The sequence below is a fragment of the Phaseolus vulgaris genome, chromosome 3 (assembly GCF_051622355.1).
Source record: "Phaseolus vulgaris cultivar YP4 chromosome 3, ASM5162235v1, whole genome shotgun sequence".
Taxonomy (NCBI): Eukaryota; Viridiplantae; Streptophyta; class Magnoliopsida; order Fabales; family Fabaceae; genus Phaseolus; species Phaseolus vulgaris.
In genome coordinates, this window is record NC_143500.1 from 14,419,756 (window position 1) to 14,442,565 (window position 22,810).

At 41.0% G+C, this 22,810-nt stretch overlaps 1 protein-coding gene across 1 annotated transcript; it reads left to right on the plus strand.

The window, feature by feature from the left end:
• The first annotated feature begins 210 nt into the window (after positions 1-210).
• On the plus strand, positions 211-1,944 carry CYP77B1 (cytochrome P450, family 77, subfamily B, polypeptide 1). Its single transcript, XM_068606917.2, has one exon. The coding sequence runs from the start codon at positions 313-315 to the stop codon at positions 1,843-1,845; it is 1,533 nt and encodes a 510-aa protein (XP_068463018.1). The 5' UTR covers positions 211-312; the 3' UTR covers positions 1,846-1,944.
• Positions 1,945-22,810: the final 20,866 nt, after the last annotated feature.

A 22,810-nucleotide genomic window follows, 5' to 3' on the forward strand; every position in this document is an offset into this window, starting at 1 on the left:
CACTTTAAACAGTATAATAAATTATTATTTTATTATCTTAATTTAAATTTAATTATTATTATATTATTACAAACATTCTTAAATGTATTTTTTTTCCTATTCATGGTTTGAAGGGAACTTTTGTGTAAAAGAGAAAGATGGCCCCACCTGGTCACAGCCTCTCGTCGAATACCTGTCATCTTCCTGAACAATCCGTACTCACAGTAATTACGTTTGCTGAAATTATTCAATACAATTACACGGTAGACCACACCCATCCCACCTTCTTCATGTTATATAACCACTTCATATGCACCATTCTCCCTCACCCCTATGCTTCCAACAATGCACCTAAACGACCTCCTTCTCCTCGCCTTCGCCTTCCTCTTCCTCTGTTGGTGGTGGCGCCGCTGCACCACCACCGGGGGTGGCCCCAAGAACCTCCCCCCGGGGCCGCCCGGTTGGCCCATCGTGGGGAACCTCTTCCAAGTCATCCTGCAGCGCCGTCACTTCATCTACGTCATCCGCGACTTACGTAAAAAGTACGGCCCAATCTTCACCATGCAGATGGGCCAGCGCACGTTGATCATCGTCACCAGCGCGGACCTCATCCACGAGGCGCTCATCCAGCGTGGCCCACTGTTCGCGAGCCGGCCCCAAGACTCCCCCATCCGTCTCATCTTCAGCATGGGGAAGTGCGCCATCAACTCCGCCGAGTACGGCCCTCTCTGGCGCACCCTGAGGAAGAACTTGGTGACCGAGATGATCACCCCGCTGAGGATTAAGCAGTGCGGGTGGATAAGAAAATGGGCCATGGAGGCCCATATGAGTAGGATCCAAAAGGAGGCCCGTGAGCAAGGTTTCGTGGAAGTGATGAGCAACTGCAGACTCACCATCTGCAGCATCCTCATCTGCCTCTGCTTCGGCGCCAAGATAGAGGAGAGACGAATCAAGAGCATAGAAAGCATCTTGAAGGATGTCATGCTCATCACGCTTCCAAAGCTTCCAGACTTTTTGCCCGTGTTCACGCCGTTGTTCCGGCGCCAGGTGAAGGAAGCCAGGGAGTTGAGGAAAAGGCAGGTGGAGCTGTTGGCGCCGTTGATAAGGAGTAGAAAGGCCTACGTGGAGGGGAGCTTCTCGGGAAGTGAGATGGCCAGTCCGGTGGGTGCTGCTTACGTGGACTCGTTGTTCGAGTTGGAGGTGCCTGGACGAGGACGGTTAGGGGAGGAGGAGCTCGTGACGCTGGTATCGGAGATTATCAGCGCCGGGACGGACACGAGCGCAACCGCGGTGGAGTGGGCGCTGTTTCATTTGGTGACGGATCAAGAGATTCAGGAGAGGTTGTATAAAGAGATTGTGGAGTGTGTGGGGAAGGAAGGGGTGGTTAAGGAGAGTGACGTGGAGAGGATGCCCTACCTGAGCGCCGTGGTGAAAGAGACTTTCCGGCGTCACCCGCCGAGCCACTTCGTGCTTTCCCACGCTGCCACTGAGGATACTAAGCTGGGAGGGTATACGGTGCCGAAGAACGCGAGTGTGGAGTTTTACACGGCGTGGTTGTCGGAGGATCCGAATATGTGGGAGGATCCGAATGAGTTCCGACCCGAGAGGTTTTTGAGCGGGGATGGAGTTGACGTGGACGTAACGGGAACAAAAGGTGTGAGGATGATGCCGTTCGGTATAGGAAGGAGGATTTGTCCGGCGTGGACTTTAGGCATCTTGCATATAAACTTGTTACTGGCTAAGATGGTCCAGGCTTTCCACTGGTTGCCCAATCCAAACTCCCCACCCGACCCGGCTGAGACATTCGCTTTCACTGTTGTCATGAAGAACCCTCTGAAGGCCGTTATTGTGCCTCGATCCATTTAATTTCACAAACACTTTATTTCTCGTTTTTTTTACCAAACTAGGTTAATTTTATAAATTAATTAATAAAATAAATAAAATTTTAAAAAATCATTGAAATGAGTGAGTTGTAATCAAATTTAAGTTTGAAGTTAATTATCCTAAGTCGTGTGAGCGAGTATAATACAATTTTTTTCATGTGTCAACTTTGTACAATATATATATTTCATTAAACTTTTAAAATTTTATTCATTTCAATAATTAATCTAGTAAAAGAATTTCATTTCTCACTACCTATCTACACTATTTTATTGAAAACATTACAAGAAAATTATTAAATAAAAATTAAATATAAAGATAATAAATAATTACTCACTATATTAACTAAACTAAATAATAATTTAGAGATTAAAAAATTATTCATATTTAAAGTGGTTTCTATTATTAATAAAATTTTATAAAATAGTTTTTAAATTTGTATCTAATCATTAATTACCAAGATTTTACTTACTACTTTATATTTTAAATTATGATTTTTTTAGCTTATAAAATGATTTCTAATTTAGTTAAACAGTAACTAATAATTTTTGTTCTAAAATTAGTTTCTAATAATGATTTTCTTGTTGTGAAAGTATTTCGTCACCTTCCTACTCAAGGTCATATCTATATTTTTTATTTTTTATATCAGCAAGGTCATATCTATTAAATATATTATCCAATTTATATCCTCTCATTCTATCTGAATACCTCGTCATTTTAACACAATATTTTCCAATTTTATGTTAGAAATAAAAAAACATTTGTCCTAAGTATTTTATCCATGTCTATGCAAAACTTGTAATAACACAACTACAAAATAATTACAAAATAAAAGAGTCGCTCATGTAAAAATGATTGAGAAAATTATTTATAAAATATTAAAATAGTTTGGAAGGGTTTAGTTTAGACATTTATGATTTGTTTACCATTTATTGACATTATTTTTTAATTCACCATTTATATCATACAATTTTTTATCATTTAATAAAATTAATTTGTAATTGTTTATGTACATGAAGCTCAAACAATAAGCTAATGTATATATGGAGTTGAGATAATAAGGATTACCGGTTGAACAATTGATTCATTCTTTTTGGTCATATTTGCTTCTCCTTTTCTTTACTCCTAAGTCTCAAGTTTTGGCTCTTGATAAGAAATGTATCTACAAAAGATACTCCGACGCTTAAGTATCGGGTGCAATGATTGCAATATTAATAACATACATTTGTTTTGTTTTATGTATTTATTTATATAATTTGTAATGGACTATATCATTAATTTATCGTATTTAATCCGTATAATCATAAAAATAGAATTACTTATTTGTCGCATATTTATTTTTTTCTTAAAGTTTTTACCTTAACCGGTCAAAGAACCTTTGATATCAGGTATTAGATGTCATTCGCCCCAATTAAGTGTGTAGGTGGTAGTTTTTTTTTGTTTTTTTTTATTTTGTATATTAAATGGTGTGTTGTATTGTAATAAATTTGATTTCATTTAATGATTAAAATAATGATATTTTTTCCCGTGTATAAAAAATACTGCTTTTAAGAATGATTTATGGCGATTATTATTTATCATCTAGGTAGATTGACGAAACAATTTTTACTATAATTTAAAATGATTTTATAATTTTTTTATATAATTATAATGGTGTAATAAACTATATATATGGGGTAAAAAAGGTAAATGGTAATTTTGGAGTGCAAAGTGTTGCATACTATTGTGAGTAATTGAGTATGTGTATAATAAATACATGTTTTTTACTATATGTGCCTCAGGAACTGTTGCATGGAATGTCCTCTTGCACTGTCTTAGAAATAAATGTAAGTTACTGGTCATTGTTTCCTCTTTTTTAACATTAAACAGATTATGTTTTTTCAAACTCCAAATTCATTTCCCGCGCAAAATTTATCAATAAAGAAATTAATCCTAAAGTTTTGGTATTAATTTAAAATGATATAGAGTAAATTAGATTAAAAACTCCTGAGATTTTTTTAAATTATATTTATTATAATTATTGAAGCGTCACAATAAGTTTAAAACCTGAACGAACCTGGTTAATTATGATTTGGGTTGAAAAGAATATAATTTAGTGGATAAAATTGAACTTGATTCACTTAATATCTAGATTATATGAAATTGAGTCAAGTTGGAAGTAGGTTGATCCTTAATCCATCAATAACTTTTTTTTATCACTCTTTTTCTTATAATTATTTACTACTCTGAATTATGTAAGTTGAGAATTTGATATTTTTAAATATTAGAATGTTGTTCAATTATGTTTTAATAATTTGAATATTTAATTTATTTGTTTGTCAAATTATATAGGTTAATATTTTGATTTTTACTTATTATCTTTATTGTACTACCAGATGGCCGTAAGGCCGACTAGACCGGATAGACGACAAAACCGACTAGACGACAACAGGCGAAGCTAAACGCGTAATTAAGCATAAACAACCCAACTTAAATGATAAGCACGGTTAAGGCTCAATTGGGCCTTCGTTTGGACCCTAAAGCAGGCCCACAGCGGCCATAGCCCACCTAGAGCAGTATAAATAGCAGAAGAGGCACATCACCCAAGGTAACTATTCACTCCCCACTCTTCTGGTACTTAGCTCTCGGTCTGACTTGATCGTCGGAGTGTCTTCGCAGGTACTCCCCCCATCGTGTCCAAGCCGAAGATCCAGCTGGAAGAAGACCAACCGGAAGACCGACAAGACGAGAAGAACAACACAAGACATCATCAGAAGAAGTGTTCTGCAGGGTCAGATCTTGTAGGAACATTTTGGTGCCCACCGTGGGGCCGAGAAGACTAACCCCACGAATTATCCGCATGGTGACTACGAGGAACATGACGGGTAACGATAGGAATGCACAAGAAGAAACCAGCCGTCCAGACCCTATGACGTTAATCTTGAAGATGCAGCAGGAAATGGAAGCTTTGAGGAAGGAGAATGCTCAGATGAAAGAAAAGCTTGCTAAGAAGCCGGAAATACCGGAAGCTATGGATAATATCCCCTCAAGAGATCATGCGAACACGAATACACATGAGGCCGGGAGCTCGTATCAAGAAAACGTAAGGCCGACCTCAAATAATGCGCTAAACACGGCGCCTAGAAGAAGCCCCTTCACTGAAACCATCCTTGAAGTCCCCTTGCCGAGAACCTGGAACAACCCCACGTTGGATAAGTATGATGGATCCACGGATCCGGATGAGCATGTAAATGCGTACCTGACACAGGTCGGCTTGCATACGGCGGAAGACGCGTTGTGGTGCCGAATATTCCCCACCTCACTTAAGGGGGCAGCCTTGAGCTGGTTTACTCGACTGCCAGCTCAATCCATAGATTGCTTCGACACACTTGCGGCTAAGTTTGGAGCACAGTTCACTACCAGCCGACCACACCACCTCACCTCGATCGCCTTAGTGAATATTCGGCAAGAGAAGTCGGAGACCTTGAGGGCCTTCATGAACAGATTCAGCAAAACAGCGTTAGACATACGAAACCTAAGTCCCGAAGTGGCGATGCACCACATGGTGACTGCGCTGAAGCCGGGACCATTCTCGGACAGTTTATGCATGCAACCGGCCGCAACATTGGATGAGTTGCGCCAAAGAGCCACCAAATACATGCAGCTGGAGGAATTGAAAGAGTTTCGGAGTAGAGCTCAGGCGCCCGATGAACCTGAGAGGAGGAGAGACAGAAGCAGGCCAACACATTTTGGGAAGCCCAGAGACTTACCCAGGGGACCACGTTTCAACCGTTACACCCCCTTGACTGCCGAAAGGTCAAAGGTCTTAGAGGAAGCTCTCAATGCAGATCTCCTGAAGGCACCAAGCAGGACTCCTACTCCGTTGAGTGCTGACCAAACCAAGCATTGTAGATACCACCGCAATTTTGGGCACACAACGGAAGATTGTTGGGCACTGAAGGATAAAATTGAAGAGCTCATCCAAGCTGGTCATCTGCGACGCTTTGTCCAGACAAGCCGAGAGGAGAGGAAAAACGAAGTTGATCTGGAAAAGAGAGAAGGGCGTAGGGACACGCAGGCAAACGAGCAGAGAGGCCGAAGAGGCCGGGACGGCCGAGAAGGACGAGGAGCAAGAGATCATCGAAGAACCATGCCGGCACGGGGAGTCATAAACACAATCGCCGGAGGTTTCGCGGGAGGAGGAACTACATCATCCTCCCGAAAAAGACACCTCCGGGCGGTCAGTTCGGTGTACTCCATCAGCAGAAGCAACAGGAGAAGCCTGCCTCCCATGCATTTCACGGATTCGGACTTCAGAAACATAAACCCGAAGCACGATGACCCTATGGTAGTCACCATCGAGGTAGCCAACTTTGTCATCATGAAAACTCTGATAGATCAAGGGAGCTCTGTGGATATCTTGTATTGGAAGACCTTCCGAAAGATGGGCATATCTGACGACGACATTGTCTAGTATGATGAACAAATCATTGGCTTCGCGGGGCAGAGAGTTAACACCAGAGGATACATTGACCTGGACACCAAATTTGGAGAAGGAAATCGAGACTGTCGGACGATCAAAATCAGATACCTGCTTGTCGACGCCAAAACGTCTTACAATATTTTGATCGGGCGATCCTCTCTCAACAAATTGGGAGCTATAGTCTCGACACCTCACCTGGCCATGAAGTTCCCAGCCGACAACCCGAGTAGGGGCCGAGAGGTGGTCACTCTCCATGCCGACCAAAAAACTGCTAGAGAATGTTACGCGACAAGTTTGAAGATTCTGCCACCGCGAACACCCACCCGGAGGGCCGAGGTTCATCATATATCCTTGAGTGATGACTTGGATCCAAGACCTAATGACGAACCCCAAGTGGAATCCAAGGAAGAGGTGGTGCCATGCCGAGTGGGCCGAGCAGGTCAGAATACACGTTTGGGATCAACCTTAGGAGAAGAGGGAAAGAACATTATCACAGCTGTCCTATACAAAAACACAGACTTGTTCGCATGGTCGGCAGCCGACATGCCGGGAATAGATCCTCGCATAATCTCGCACAAACTATCAGTCTGTAAGGAGGCTAGGCCGGTAGCCCAGAAGAAGAGAAAGTTCGTGGGAGAAAAAGGACGGATAGTCGAAGAGGAAACCAGGAAACTACTGGATGCTAGGTTTATCCGAGAAGTGCATTACACCACGTGGTTGGCAAACATCGTCCTGGTGCAGAAGAACAATGGAAAGTGGCGAATGTGTACTGATTACACCCATCTTAATAGGGCATGTCCAAAAGATGCATATCCATTGCCAAGCATTGACCGGCTGGTAGATGGCGCAGCCGGTCACAAAGTGTTAAGTTTTCTTGATGCATACTCTGGGTACAACCAAATACGCATGAATCCGGCAGACCGAGAGAAGACAACCTTCATTACCGACAAAGCCAATTTTTGCTATGAGGTCATGCCTTTCGGCCTCAAGAATGCTGGAGCCACCTATCAGAGGCTCATGGACCAGATGTTCCGAGATCAGATAGGAAGGACTATGGAAGTATATGTTGACGACATAATTGTAAAATCCGATAGCGTGGAACAACACGCCAACGACTTGGCCGAGGTCTTCCAGCAGATAAGAAAGTATAACATGCGCCTTAACCCAGAGAAATGCGTATTTGGAGTTGAAGGAGGCAAGTTCCTAGGCTTTATGCTGACAAGCCGAGGAATCGAGGCGAATCCGGACAAGTGTCGGGCCTTGGAAACCATGAGAAGCCCGGAAAACCTGAAAGAAGTTCAGCGGCTGGTGGGAAGACTGACGTCCTTGTCCAGATTTATGCCTAGATTAGCGGATAAGATCAGACCAATCTTGAGGCTCATGAAGAAAGCAGAGAAGTTCACATGGAGTGAAGGTTGCGAAGAAGCTTTTCAAACGGTAAAAAAGGCGTTGGCCGAACCGCCTATTCTAAGCAAACCCGTCCATGGGATCCCTCTACTGGTCTACCTGGCCGTGTCGCCGGAAGCCGTAAGTGCCGCCATAGTACAAGGCACGACAGAATAAAAACCAGTCTACTTCATTAGCCGAGTACTATAGGATGCGGAAACCCGGTATCAAATGATCGAGAAGGTAGCTCTAGCCCTCGTCCATGCCTCCAGAAGGCTACGACAATATTTCCAAAGTCACGAGGTTATAGTGCGAACCGACTTCCTCATCAATAAGATTTTGCAAAAACCCGAGTTGGCCGGAAGAATGATTGGCTGGTCAGTCGAGTTGTCCGAATTCAGCATTAAATACGAACCACAAGGACCTATCAAGTCCCAATGCTTGGCAGACTTCACTTCAGAGTTACAGCAATGCCAAGAACCTGAAACCATATGGGTCTTGCATGTCGATGGCTCCTCAAGTAAGAAGGGTGGGGGAGCCGGAATTGTTCTGGAAGGGCCAAAAAATATACAGATTGAGCAATCTTTGCGTTTTGGTTTCCCTACTTCGAACAATCAAGCAGAATATGAAGCGCTCATAGCCGGACTGTTGCTGGCAAAAGATGTGGGAGCTCAGAAGGTGGAATGTCATACGGACTCACAACTCATGGTCGAGCATGTCAATGGGAACTACCAAATCAAAGATCCTCTGCTCCTGAAATACTACCACAGAGTGGTTAACATCATCAGTCAGTTTCAAAACGTCAAGATAAATCATGTGAAACGACAAGAAAACCTGAGGGCCGACACCCTGTCCAAACTGGCAACCGCTAGGACGAAAGGCCGACACGCCTCTGTCATTCAGCAGATCTTATCGACTCCGTCGGTCCCCATCGGGGAATGCATGGTCACCGAAAAGGGAGAAGACGACTGGGTGTCCGACATGAAGAAAGCTGTCAAGGACCGTGAAGAAGGGAAGGACGACCATGACTTACACCTATCCAGGAAAGCGTCACGGTTTGTTATAATAGGAGAAGACTTATACAAGCGAGGATTCTCAACCCCTTTACTCAAATGTGTGTCGAAAGTAGAAGCCGAATATATTCTGCAAGAATTACACCAAGGGGCGTGCGGGTTACATTCTGGGGCCCGAACAATGGCGACGAGAGTCCTGAGGGCCGGATACTATTGGCCTACGCTAAGAACAGATTGCACCAACTTTGTGAAAAAATGTGTAAGTTGTCAAGAGCATGGTCCGCTAATCCACCCACACCCTTACAACCTGCAAAGCATCAATTCTCCCTGGCCTTTTGCCCTGTGGGGGATGGACATAATAGGTCCCTTCCCCCAGGCAACCGGGCAAAGGAAGTTTCTACTGGTCGCAGTGGATTACTTTACAAAGTGGATTGAGGCGGAACCCCTTGCAAACATCACAGCTAGGCAAGTCCAGAACTTTGTATGGAAAGACATCATCTGCAGGTTCGGAATCCCGCAAACCATCATCACGGACAATGGGAGACAATTTACTGATCGCAAGTTGGCCGAATTCTATGAAAGCCTGGGCGTCCAGCACAAGACAAGTTCAGTGGAGCACCCGCAAACCAATGGCCAAGCCGAATCTGCTAACAAAGTCATCCTGAACAAACTAAAGAAAAGACTTGGCAGTGCCAAAGGTAAGTGGGTAGAGGAGCTCGTAGAAGTTCTCTGGGCATACCGGTGTACCCCCCACTCGGCAACTGGGGAAACCCCGTACAATCTCACCTACGGCACAGACGCCATGCTGCCGGTTGAGGTTGGAGAGCCGACAATCCGAAGAGAACTCCACAGTTTGAAGATGAATGAAGAGTGTCTAAGAGCGGAGTTGGATTTGCTCCAGGAAGCACGCGACAGGGCCAAGATAAGAGAACAAGCTTGCAAGCAGATGGCCGCGAGAAGATATAATTCAAAGACTAAACCAAGAGCCTTCCAAGAAGGAGACCTGGTCTGGAGAATGAAAGGAGAAGCTCGCAGGATCCCAGCAGAAGGAAAGTTCAATGCAAACTGGGAGGGTCCCTTCAAGGTCAGAGAAAATCTCCAGAACGGCGCATATCGCCTAGAACACTTGGATGGCAGAGAAGTTCCCAGGACGTGGAACGCGAGCCATTTGAAAATGTATTTCAGTTAACATGTATTATAGGTGTACTCTTTCCTACCTTCGATCTTTTTTCCCAGAGGGCTATCCCGAGGGTTTTTGATTGAAGAAGGTTTTAACGAGGCACCACAATCAATGAAATCATGTTTATCACTCAAAATTCTCTGGCAAATCATTAATACAAGAAAAAATAATACCTCTCGGCCAAGGAAGAATTCACCCAAGTGAATCCCTGCCGAGAGTACAACAAAAAACCTCTCGGCCAAGAGAGTTCAAGATAAACCTCTCGGCCAAGGAAGAATTCACCCAAGTGAATCCCGACCGAGAGTGCAACAACATACCTCTCGGCCAAGAGAGTTCAAGATAAACCTCTCGGCCAAGGAAGAATTCACCCAAGTGAATCCCTGCCGAGAGTACAACAAAATACCTCTCGGCCAAGGAAGAATTCACCCAAGTGAATCCCTGCCGACCGAGAGTGCAATAAAAACCTCTCGGCCAAGGAAGAATTCACCCAAGTGAATCCCTGCCGAGAGTACAAGAAAAACCTCTCGGCCAAGGAAGAATTCACCCAAGTGAATCCCTGCCGACCGAGAGTGCAATAAAAACCTCTCGGCCAAGGAAGAATTCACCCAAGTGAATCCCTGCCGAGAGTACAAGAAAATCCTCTCGGCCAAGGAAGAATTCACCCAAGTGAATCCCTGCCGACCGAGAGTGCAATAAAAACCTCTCGGCCAAGGAAGAATTCACCCAAGTGAATCCCTGCCGAGAGTACAAGAAAAACCTCTCGGCCAAGGAAGAATTCACCCAAGTGAATCCCTGCCGACCGAGAGTGCAATAAAAACCTCTCGGCCAAGGAAGAATTCACCCAAGTGAATCCCTGCCGAGAGTACAAGAAAAACCTCTCGGCCAAGGAAGAATTCACTCAAGTGAATCCCTGCCGAGAGTGCAACAAAAAACCTCTCGGCCAAGAGAGTTCAAGATAAACCTCTCGGCCAAGGAAGAATTCACCCAAGTGAATCCCTGCCGAGAGTGCAACAACATACCTCTCGGCCAAGAGAGTTCAAGATAAACCTCTCGGCCAAGGAAGAATTCACCCAAGTGAATCCCTGCCGAGAGTACAAGAAAAACCTCTCGGCCAAGGAAGAATTCACCCAAGTGAATCCCTGCCGACCGAGAGTGCAATAAAAACCTCTCGGCCAAGGAAGAATTCACCCAAGTGAATCCCTGCCGAGAGTACAAGAAAAACCTCTCGGCCAAGGAAGAATTCACCCAAGTGAATCCCTGCCGACCGAGAGTGCAATAAAAACCTCTCGGCCAAGAGAGTTCAAAAGAACAACCTCTCGGCCAAGGAAGAATTCACTCAAGTGAATCCCTGCCGACCGAGCGTGCAATAAAAACCTCTCGGCCAAGAGAGTTCAAAAGAAAAACCTCTCGGCCAAGGAAGAATTCACCCAAGTGAATCCCTGCCGACCGAGAGTGCAATAAAAACCTCTCGGCCAAGAGAGTTCAAAAGAACAACCTCTCGGCCAAGGAAGAATTCACTCAAGTGAATCGCTGCCGACCGAGAGTGCAATAAAAACCTCTCGGCCAAGGAAGAATTCACCCAAGTGAATCCCTGCCGAGAGTACAAGAAAAACCTCTCGGCCAAGGAAGAATTCACTCAAGTGAATCCCTGCCGACCGAGCGTGCAATAAAAACCTCTCGGCCAAGAGAGTTCAAAAGAAAAACCTCTCGGCCAAGGAAGAATTCACTCAAGTGAATCCCTGCCGCCCGAGAGCGCAATAAAAACCTCTCGACCAAGAGGGTTCAAGATAAACCTCTCGGCCAAGGAAGAATTCACCCAAGTGAATCCCTGCCGACCGAGAGTGCAATAAAATCCTCTCGGCCAAGGAAGAATTCACCCAAGTGAATCCCTGCCGAGAGTACAAGAAAAACCTCTCGGCCAAGAGAGTCTCAAAGAAACAATCAACCGTACAACAATAAACGCGTATACAAGTAAGCGAAAGACGACATTCCAATTAAAAACAACTCATTCATTATATTCAAAAGAAACCGGCTACGCCGTATCGGTTACACAAAAAGAAGGGGGCCACGACTTTACAAAAAATAACAATTAAACGCGACCCATGCATGGAGAAGCAACCTAGCTATCGGACTCTAGGTGTTCGACCTCAGGAGCTGTCGGGGGAGCTAGAACTTGAGTTGAGCTTGGAATTTGGTCTATCGGCATGAGTTGGCCTTCGTAGAAATCCTTGTCGACATCGAATTTCCCTTCATCCAAGGGAACATTATAGAAGAAGGCCGCTTGCCGAAGGGCTTTCTTAAAGCCAAGTTCATGTTCCTCCATGACGCTATCTTCGGCCACCTCTAGTTCCTTCAGCAACTTCCCTATCTTCTCTTCGGCTCGGTGGTTGGTAAGGGCCATGTCCGAGAGGCTTTCCTTTAAGCCCTTCACTTCGTTGTCAGCCTTCTCAGCAACCTCTCTACCAGCCCTCTCGGCCAGTTCGAACTTCTCTTTCCACCTCACCGCCTCGGCCTCTAGGGCTTCCTTCTGAGCCACAAGTGTAGCATTTTCGGTCAGCTTTGTTTTCAAGCTGGCCGACGACTCGTTCAGCTTAGCCCGGAGTCCCTCCACCTCGGCTGCATTTTTGTCCCTCTTCATCAAATCGGATGCCATCCGTTTGCCGAGTACCAAGGTCCTAGAGCACAACTCCATGAAGGCGTCATGAACTTGAGAAGGGCGTGCCGACAAATACGCATCTTGCTGGTAAGGATTCAGCATGATGTTCACCTTCTCGGCCACATTAAGATCGTGCTCGAGAAAGTCAGGCCCGCTCGAACCCGGTCCCCCGGGCAATCGGCCCCTCTTAGGAGACTTTCCAGATGAAGAGCGCTCCCCATGGCGCCGAGAAGACTTGCCACGATCCTTGCCATGGTCTTCTTTCCGTTTCCTTGGGTTGGTCGGACGATCGGATTCGACAGCCGGCACTATGGTAATGGGGATAGCAGCCTCGGCATCCGGTGTACCCGATCCTCCCGGCGTATCCCCCCTCGCGGCCATCTGTGCTTGTCACTTCAGGCGAAGCTCTCGGAAATAGTCTTTCTTTCCACCTGGCGGCACCAAACTTGCCATTATACCTGAAGGACGAAAGCAAAATTAGTCATGGTAAAGCGCACAATAAGACAAGTAAAGACACATACCGTCAACATCAACACATCTATCAGGGGACAAGTAGGCACGGACGAGGGACCGGGTTGGAATCTTGCGAGGAAGGTGGTCCAACACCGATAACACTTCCAAGTCGTCATCGGTCATCAGGGACCTCGGCCATAAATTGAAACGTGCCGGATCCTTCGTCCAATAAAAAGGAAATTTAGGTGTCTCACCATCAAAGAAAAATTGCCGTCCTCCCTCCTCAATGACAACCTTAAAGAAACCTGTCTTAAAGTTCTTGTAGGATGTCGTATAAGGAGCGAAAAGGCTATTTTTTGTTTGGCCGACAAGGGATAACCAACATATTCGGTCACCCGGCCTAGTGCCAAAGAAATGCAAAAAAGACCTAGCTGTCGGCCTAAGACTCAACACGTCGCAAAGCAACCGAAAAGCCTGGATTGCGGCCCAGCTATTCGGATGCAGTTGCGTGGGGGCTACATTTAAAACACGCAGCACTTCCATGGTGAAACTATCAAGAGGAAGACGGATATGCATATCCGAAAACAAACAAGAATAGAAATAGAAAAAATCCTTTCGCCCTTCCCCCCTGCCCAAACAAACAGTCTCAAACTCTCGACACCTGCGAAGAGCGAAAGCACCACTAGGCACACCATCTAACACAATATCTACGCTATCTACAAAATCCTGGAGCAACGAAACTTTGGTAAAGACAGAGAAGAACTCAAGAACACTACTATGTACCCATCTATACTCGGCCTCTCGGGTTTCCTCCCCTGCGTACCCACTCAATGACAACGACTCTGCGGGTTGTTCACTTTCCCGACTCAAAGGGCCGACAGCCCGAGAAGAGCCTTCGGCATTCTCGGCATCTATGACAGGGATATCATCAGCCAATGGCCTCTCCCTATCAGACCCCCTAGACACAGAAGGACATGAGGCAGCAGTCGAAAGAAAAGACATTGTTACCTCCAGGAAACTCTTCAACCAATACACAAGGAACGCAGGAATATCACTCGGCTGTCGGACTCTCGGAGCTAGTTCATGAATCACGTGAAGAAATCGGAGCCCACTGCCACTCCTATTTATAGGTGAGAAAAACGAGAAGGCGAAGCGTCACAACGAATGCCCACCGTTGGATCCACATGCAATGAACGCGTGAGATCCCACCCAGCGGTCACATTCCACAGTACCACGCGCACGCGCCTCGAGTACAAGCCAATGTACTCAACCAAAACAAACTGAAGGCTCACGGCAATTCGACTCTACGTTACATTTTAGCCAACTCACTTGAGCCTGGGGGGCATATGTACTACCAGATGGCCGTAAGGCCGACTAGACCGGATAGACGACAAAACCGACTAGACGACAACAGGCGAAGCTAAACGCGTAATTAAGCATAAACAACCCAACTTAAATGATAAGCACGGTTAAGGCTCAATTGGGCCTTCGTTTGGACCCTAAAGCAGGCCCACAGCGGCCATAGCCCACCTAGAGCAGTATAAATAGCAGAAGAGGCACATCACCCAAGGTAACTATTCACTCCCCACTCTTCTGGTACTTAGCTCTCGGTCTGACTTGATCGTCGGAGTGTCTTCGCAGGTACTCCCCCCATCGTGTCCAAGCCGAAGATCCAGCTGAAAGAAGACCAACCGGAAGACCGACAAGACGAGAAGAACAACACAAGACATCATCAGAAGAAGTGTTCTGCAGGGTCAGATCTTGTAAGAACATTTATAATAATGCTTGTGATAGAAGTGAACAATTTTGGGTCAATTAATTTTGATTGTATTGAAATAAATATACAAAATAATTTGGGAAATAAAACATACTTAAGTGGATCCATTCACATAACACACCAACATGTGGTAGATCAAAATAGTTATAAAATTTTTGATTAAAAAAAAAGTGATCAGTTAGGTTGATTTGACTTAATTTTAACTCAATTTATTACTTCTGAGTTAGGTTGAGTTGATTTAATTTTAACTCAATTTATTACTTTGACACCCAACTCTTAAACTAGTGCATGTGTAAAGCTAATAAAAAATACATCTGTAATGTAATTTATAAAAATATGTTGATAGTTTCTTGTAGAAGTTTACCTTAGTATTTGTTATGTGATAACTTGTTTTATGAATATTTATTAAAGGATCAAATAGATACACCAAATATGTATAATACATAAGAATATCTTCATTTTATATAATCACAAAAATATTACATGCATCAATTATTAATATTACAGGATGATTTTTTTAAAGGTTACAAAATATATATATATATAATGATATATATATATATGTATATATTTATAAGTCATTTTTTTAATTTATAATAAAAATTCATATAAAGATTAGTTCTAAATTCTTTAGAAAAGGTTATATTAATTATGCTCTAAAACCTTATTAATTATAATAAAATTTTAACAATACTCAAATTTTCATCTATGCTATCCCATATTTATTATTTTTAAAATTCATACAGCAACTTGTTTGGATGTATATATTTAATTTCATAAAAATATTAGAACATCACAAAAATTTATATCTCGAAAGCCTAAATAGAAAAAAGAGAATAGTATACAAAGAGAAGTGTGGTATTATTATAAATGACGAGAAAGATAGAATATTTGTTACTGCGTCTAGACTCTTCATTAAATAATTTATATATTTTTCACAATTAAGTTAATCACAATAAAAATATTTTTTTTTCTTAAATTAAAAATGATAAGTAGTACTATTGAAAATAAATAATATTAAATATTTCATTTTAAAGATAAAAATATAATTATTTCAATAATAAAAATATAAAAATAAATACAATATAAAATGGCATATATATATTATTTAATTTATATATAGTGATTTTCGTGCTTAATAAATACAAATATTTATTTTTATTTTACTTTGAATTATATTTAAAATTTACAACATGTTAACTATGCTAATTAACTTTTTGCTATATATTTCACTATAAAGTATAGAAAATTATATAAAAAAACCTTCTCTACTCACCATATATAACGAAAAATAATTGCCAATTAAAAAATTAAAATAAACCAAAAATGAAAAGAAGAAAGTATGTTAAATGATGAAAAGACAAAATAATGAGATGTGTTTGCAGTTGGCGTAGTAAATAGAATCACCCTTAAAGAGTGAAGAGTAGGCCATAACAAAACAAACAAATTGAAATTGGTAGTTGGATGGAGGCAGTTGAAACTAATACTCTCAACCCCATTCATTCTCTACTATTTCCACAAAAGGAAAATAACAATTATTATAAGGTCTTAGATTAGGATAATAGACACGTCCAGATACTTTAAGATGAATTAATAAGGTAGTTTAAGAAGGAGTTTGTCATAGAGTTACACAATTGGTTAATGATGTAAACAACAAGATTAAATGCATCTTCCCATAATTTGAGAGACATATAAGCATTAACCAACATTGAAAGAGACATGATATGTTTATGTTTTCTCTCAATTAACCCATTTTGTTCATGAGTATATCAACACTTGAGTCCATGACTGATTCTATGATGTGAAAGAAAACTATAGAAGACACTGGATTTTCATACCATAGTCAATCTGTAAGCATTTTGTTTTCAAAACAAGTTGACATTTTCTTAAATTGTGTAAAGCATGAAAAACTTGTGTTATATTAGATAAATTTAAGTACACTACAATGGAATTACATACCACTAAGATTTTTTTTTTAATACTCTCATTTTTATTATACTTATTATTATTAATATAATTTATACATATTATTATTAATATTATATTTATATTATTAATAATATTATTATTATTAATATTATTATTAATATTATTATTAATATTATTATTAATATTATTATTAATATTATTATTAATATTATTTTTAATATTATTATTAATATTATTATTAATATTATTGATCTTGCAGGGGATTCGAACGTCGAAGGATTCGCCACGTTAAACTCTATCTTCTACTTCCTTAACCGCGGCAAGTGCAAGAACACTCCAAGCACTCCACAAGAACTCCAAGCAAACCTGCGAAACACACCAAACGGTGCCTCTAGCGGCCGATTCCACTCCGACGCTCAAGTCAACATTTGTAAAACCACCAAAGAACTAAGAATCTCTGCGAGACTCGTGTGCACTTTGTGTGTGTGTAAACTAGTAACTTGCAAGAACAAATTTTACCCCCTTTTGCATGAGCGCGGAATGCCTTTTATATACTCTGTTGTGCGCCTAAGTTATCTGTGCATGAAGTAACTTAGCACGTTTCTTCAACTAGGTGGTCCGTGCAACCTCAGTGCGAGTACCAAGTGTGGCTTGGCTAAGCGCACGCACCAGGCATCACCTACTGTGTGAACGATCACCTCTGCTTTGCACCATGCACATTATGGGTTAGGGGAGCACCAATCACCGATTGGCCTACTATCTCTCTTAGGCCACTCTCGTGCACGACACTACAAAGCACATAGCTTCTCCTTTCTCTGATACTCTGCCATACAAGGCTCGTGTGCAACGCTCTCGCTGGGAATCACCCTTCGTTTCCAGCTTAACTGCGCGTAACACGAAAACCCGACGATCATCACTCACCCTAGATAACCGATCGGTTCCCCATAGCGTCACGCCTCCTGCTTCCAGGCGCTTATCTAGGCGGTGATCGCGCATCCTCTCTGACCACCGCCCCCTGATCATCGATCACCCCCTGGGTGACTCTCTCAATGACACATCCGCTTCCCTGGCCCACGTGTCCCACTAAGAACGGTCCACGTGGCTATCTGTTGCTGATGTCACCGACTACCGATGACCGACCAGATCAATTATTATTAATATTATTATTAATATTGTTAATATTATTAATATTATTATTAATAATAAGTATAATAGATAATAATACTAAGGAAAGTGTTTGGGGTAGTGGTTAAATTTTCTTTGGTCATTGAAGAAACCTGGTTTTGAATCCCATTCATTACAAATTTTATTTTATGGTGCCAAAAGTTATATCCGTATGTAATACCTGTTTACATACAAAATTTAATTCTCGCTTCATGGCATTTTTCTTGTAGTGGTATATTTGGGATATAAAAAAATAAACTTAATACCTAAGTTTGCCGAAGGGATTGGATAAGGTGCCCATATATCATAAAACATTATGTGTAATGGTTGATAAGTAGTATCATATTAGGAAAAATGTAGGTTATGAGATTTTCCACAACTCTATAGGTATTGAAACTATAATTCTTAAGAATAGATGCATTAGACATATGGATGAAATGTTAAATAATTTTGAAATTTGCATGACTTAATGAAGAAGGTAAACTTAATTTTGAGAAGTATTAGTAATAAAAGTATATATGTTGCAATTAGAAACATAATTACAATTTGACACATAAGCATAAAAGGATTTGTAGAAAGGAGTAAGGAGATAAATATCTTCAAAAATACTTTTATCAAGAATAGATTTGGAGAGTTCCAAGGTGGAAAAGAGAAGATTTCCCTATGAATCAAGTTTTGTAGTGTTAACTGATCACAAGGAGAGAATGAAGGTTCACCTGCAAAAGACTATTTGTAGTTAGTAAGAATATATGATATTTGTAAGTATAAGAGAGTATGAATATTTTAGTTGAGTGAGTACTTCCTGAGAGTTATCACCTATTTATAGGTCTTCTTTAATTCAGACTATTAGGAAGATATTAAACAATTATTATGAGATATAAATGGATTTTATACTAGGATCCTAAAATCAAGTTATGATTCGATTTATGTGTCTTGAATATTATATTAAATGAGCGATTATTGGTCTTGATAAAGTTTCTTGATGTTCATTTGAACTCCAATTGTGACTTGACTGTTTGATTCAAGCATGCTAAATTTTTGCGACGTTCACTTGAAATCGGATAATAGTACTTAATCGTTTGTTTCAGGTTTGATAAAGTTTCTTGATGTTCGTTTGAACTTGGATTGTGACTTGACCGTTGGTTCAAGTTTGATAAAGTTTCCCGATGTTCATTTGAACCTGGGTTGTCACTTGACTGTTTGGTTCAAGTTCCATAAAGTTTCCTGATGTTTGTTTGAACTTGGGTGATGATGGAACCCTAAGTGAAAGGGTAACCACTGAGCTAGCCCAACTTTCAAGAATGATGACTAGGACCTAGGCCTAGGTCAGGTTCAGCCCATAGCCAGTGCTTCAGAGCCTCTTATTCCTTAAAGAGCAGGGCCCACATAATTGGACCTAAGCACCAACTATTTTCCATGCTTTTGATTTCAGTATATTAGAGTGTACTTAGCATAAATTGGGCTTGTGCCTAGTCCACATAAACCTAGCTTCTAGAAACACATCCCAAAACCGCCCCTTGCCTTCATTTAACCTAGTTTCTAGAAGATTTTCTATAGTTTGGGCAGCACCCTATATTGACCTACCTTCTAGAAGGTTTCTCTCATTGTCGCCCCCTACGCTTCACTTTTGCTCTCCAAGGCACTCTTCAATAAATAGGGTGTCTTGCCTCATTGTAATGACATTGAAATTGAAGTAAAGAAACGCTATCAAAGTGATTCCTTATGTAGTTTCCAAACTTTTTCTAGGTCTTATCTTGAGTAGAGAATACTTCAAGTGGCGACTCCTCCTCACTCATCTTGGAACTCTCCCCATGGATGACTGGTTGCTAGAGGCGAAAGGTGCACCAACTTGAGGTTGCACGCTTTGCGCAAGATCACATCCCGACTTGCATGCAAAGGAGTATATCTTTCAAATCTCCCAAATCGTTTTCTTTTGAAAGAATGTTTCAAAGTGGCATCTACCGAGGCTTTCACCATTTTCCTTCTTGAATTAACATTCTCTTGCTGTCATGTATCGAGCAACTCGGTTGTGGAGTTCATCCATGTTAGTAGAAGGATCCGTGTAAAGGGTGTGCATGGCTACAATCAGATGTGTTGATCAAGAGTGATCAAAAGGTTTGAAGAATCCAAATCCAAGGTGTTTGATGAAAGGCTGGTGTTGCTGCTATGTGTGGGTGAGATCTGGGTAAAATAAAGTGTGATCCACTCTTTTGTTGAATCTAAAACTGATGTGAATTGAAACCTTTTTAAAATTAGATGTTTTTCCAAATAAGTGAAAAACAACCTGTTGTTTTGTCGAATCAACCGGTTGTTTTGCTCTTAGAGGTTTTGAAAAAGGTTGAAAGTTGTTTGACTTGGTTAACTTAACTATCAAACCAAATCAATCGGTTGTTTCGTGGTTTCAACCGATTGTTTCTTTGAAAATCCTAATAGATTTTAGTTTTGAATGGTGAATCTGTCTTAAATGTTTTCTAACTGAATACGCTCATTCATTAAATGTTTTAACCAATCTTTGGAAAATATAAATAGTTTGTTATATGTTTTTGAAGGGTAAGAAACAATTTTGAGAAATTCAGTTTGACAAATATGATCTCAAGTTTTCAAGATTCACATCAAGCTTTGGATTTTCAAGTGAGAGTGGAATAGGATTGCAATTGTACTTTGATCAGGTGTAATCATTTTCTCAATCTTTTATATTTCCGTTGTTGTATTGCCAAGGAGTGTTGTGTGTTCTTGAGGTGTTCAAGATCAATACTCTTGGTGTGGTTTTCCAAAGGTAGTGTGTTTCTTGAGGGGTTCAAGGTCACTACTTTGGTGTGTGGTGTTTTGTAATCTAGTTTGATTGCTTAGTGGATTACCCAGTGGTTTGGGAACTGGATGTAGCTCTTGTTGTAAGAGTGAACCAGTATAAACTGTTTGTGTGTATTTCTCTTTCTCTGATCTCTTTTAAATTATGTTTTTAAGCTGTTTAAGATTTTACTGGTATAAATAACCGATTGATTCGAAGAAACAACCGATTGTTTTTCTGTGTTTCACTTTAATTTAGATTGTGTTCTTGGCTAACTTGATTTCTCTTTTGGATTTCTTCATTGAGTTTCATTAAACCTTCAAAAGTTTTTGAAAATCTCTTATTAACAATTCACCCCCTCTTGTTTAAGGCCATATATTCTAACAAGATGAAGGTCGAGAATGTTTGATGTCACAAGGCCTCATTTTCCCTTGGATAACATTTTGAAGAGATATTAAGCTCACAATGATAGGTTTATAATCGACAAACCTAGTAAGAAATCTTTCACAAAAAGGGTAGAAAGATTATATCAAATTCTTGGGAAAGGAGTAATATCATTCTAGGGCGGTTCCTGTTAGTGCAATCGGAAATAGCATGTAATGTACGACCATGTTGTTCGAAAATAAGTTTACTTGTGTCATATAAGCTTTGACATGGGCCTCGGGATCCAACGTTCCATTGTATTTTACCAGGCTCGAACACTTCCATTTTTGGGGAAGTTGGGTCCCCAAAACCTCGGGTGTGAAAGGATGAAAGTTAAGTTAGATTTCATCGTCTCATTTAGTAAAGGAATTGAAACTACCTTGAAGGGTTGTTGTTCGAAGCCCTAAGTCTCTCTCCATGATGATCTTGGTGTAGGGGTGTAGCGGGGCAGACACTCTTTTCGAGTTGATGGTCTAAAGAATGATGGTTGGGATTTGGCCATGTACTCAGCACGATCCCAGTTACCCCGAGTAGCTTGACGATTACTACTTCTTGTTGTGAGTTGCTCCTATAATGCTTACATTTCCACTCAATGTTGTTGAGCCAAGTGTTTAGTCTCTATTTGGTGTTGTTCCTTCAGGGACTCCATATCCTTCTCGAGTTTATCTTGCATATGCCTGAGTGTCTTTTCCATTTCTTTTCGCATATTCTCCTTATTCTTGCAAAGGAGTGTTTCAAGCTGAGTCGTCATGGTGTTTTCTGATGGAGGATTCATCTTGGTTTTATGAACTGAATTTGGTAGTTGTCTAGCTTTTTCAAGATTTATGTGGACTAGGGAAAAGTTTATCCCAGATCCCATGGTGGACGCCAAATGTTCTTACCGGGAATGGATTTGGAGAGTTCTGAGATAGAAAATAGAAGACTTCTCTATGGATCGAGCTTTGTAGTGTTGATCGATACAAGGAGATGACTTCTCTATGGAGGTCCACCTTGCAAAAGACTCTTTGATGCTCAAGTTAGTAAGGATATATGATATTTGTGAGGATAAGAGAGTATGAAGAGTTTAGTTGAGTAAGTACTTTCCGAGAGTTATCACCTATTTATAGATCTTCTTTAATTCAGATTGTTAAGAAGACATTAAACAATTATTATGAAATATAATAACCGAGTTATTATCTGATTTATGTGTCTTGAGTATTACAATATTAAATTAACGATTATTGCTCTGAATGTATCTAATTGTAATTGGAAGTATGCACAAAAAACATAGAGACCATGGCTTAACATGCTTTTAAGAAGTGATTTGTTGGTTGAATTTGGATACATCACCTGTCAGGAAAAACACTCAAAGAAAACATTGTTGTCTTTGGCAAACTAAGAAACACTAAGCAAATTCTTGGTGATTCATGAACATGTAATAATTTATTTTAAAAAAAGAGGTGAGATAAAATTAATTTTTTTACCTATGCTTCTTATGGAAGAAGATTAACCATTGACCATCTTTAACTTTGTGTCAACATTGTATAACATATTACCATGTAAGTTTGAAGGATCTAGTGTAACATGGTTGGTGGCACCCATATGGGTCATAAAGAGTTTCAAGAATAGTCATATATGCAAAAACATTAGACATATGAATCAAATGAGTTTTTTTTTTACCATAACAATATTGTGACTCTTAGGATATGAATATGGAGTATTAAAATGATAACATTATAG

What these genes read in the sequence shown, in the direction of transcription:
- CYP77B1 (XM_068606917.2), top strand. Translation starts at nt 313, where the DNA reads ATGCTTCCAACAATGCACCTAAACGACCTCCTTCTCCTCGCCTTCGCC.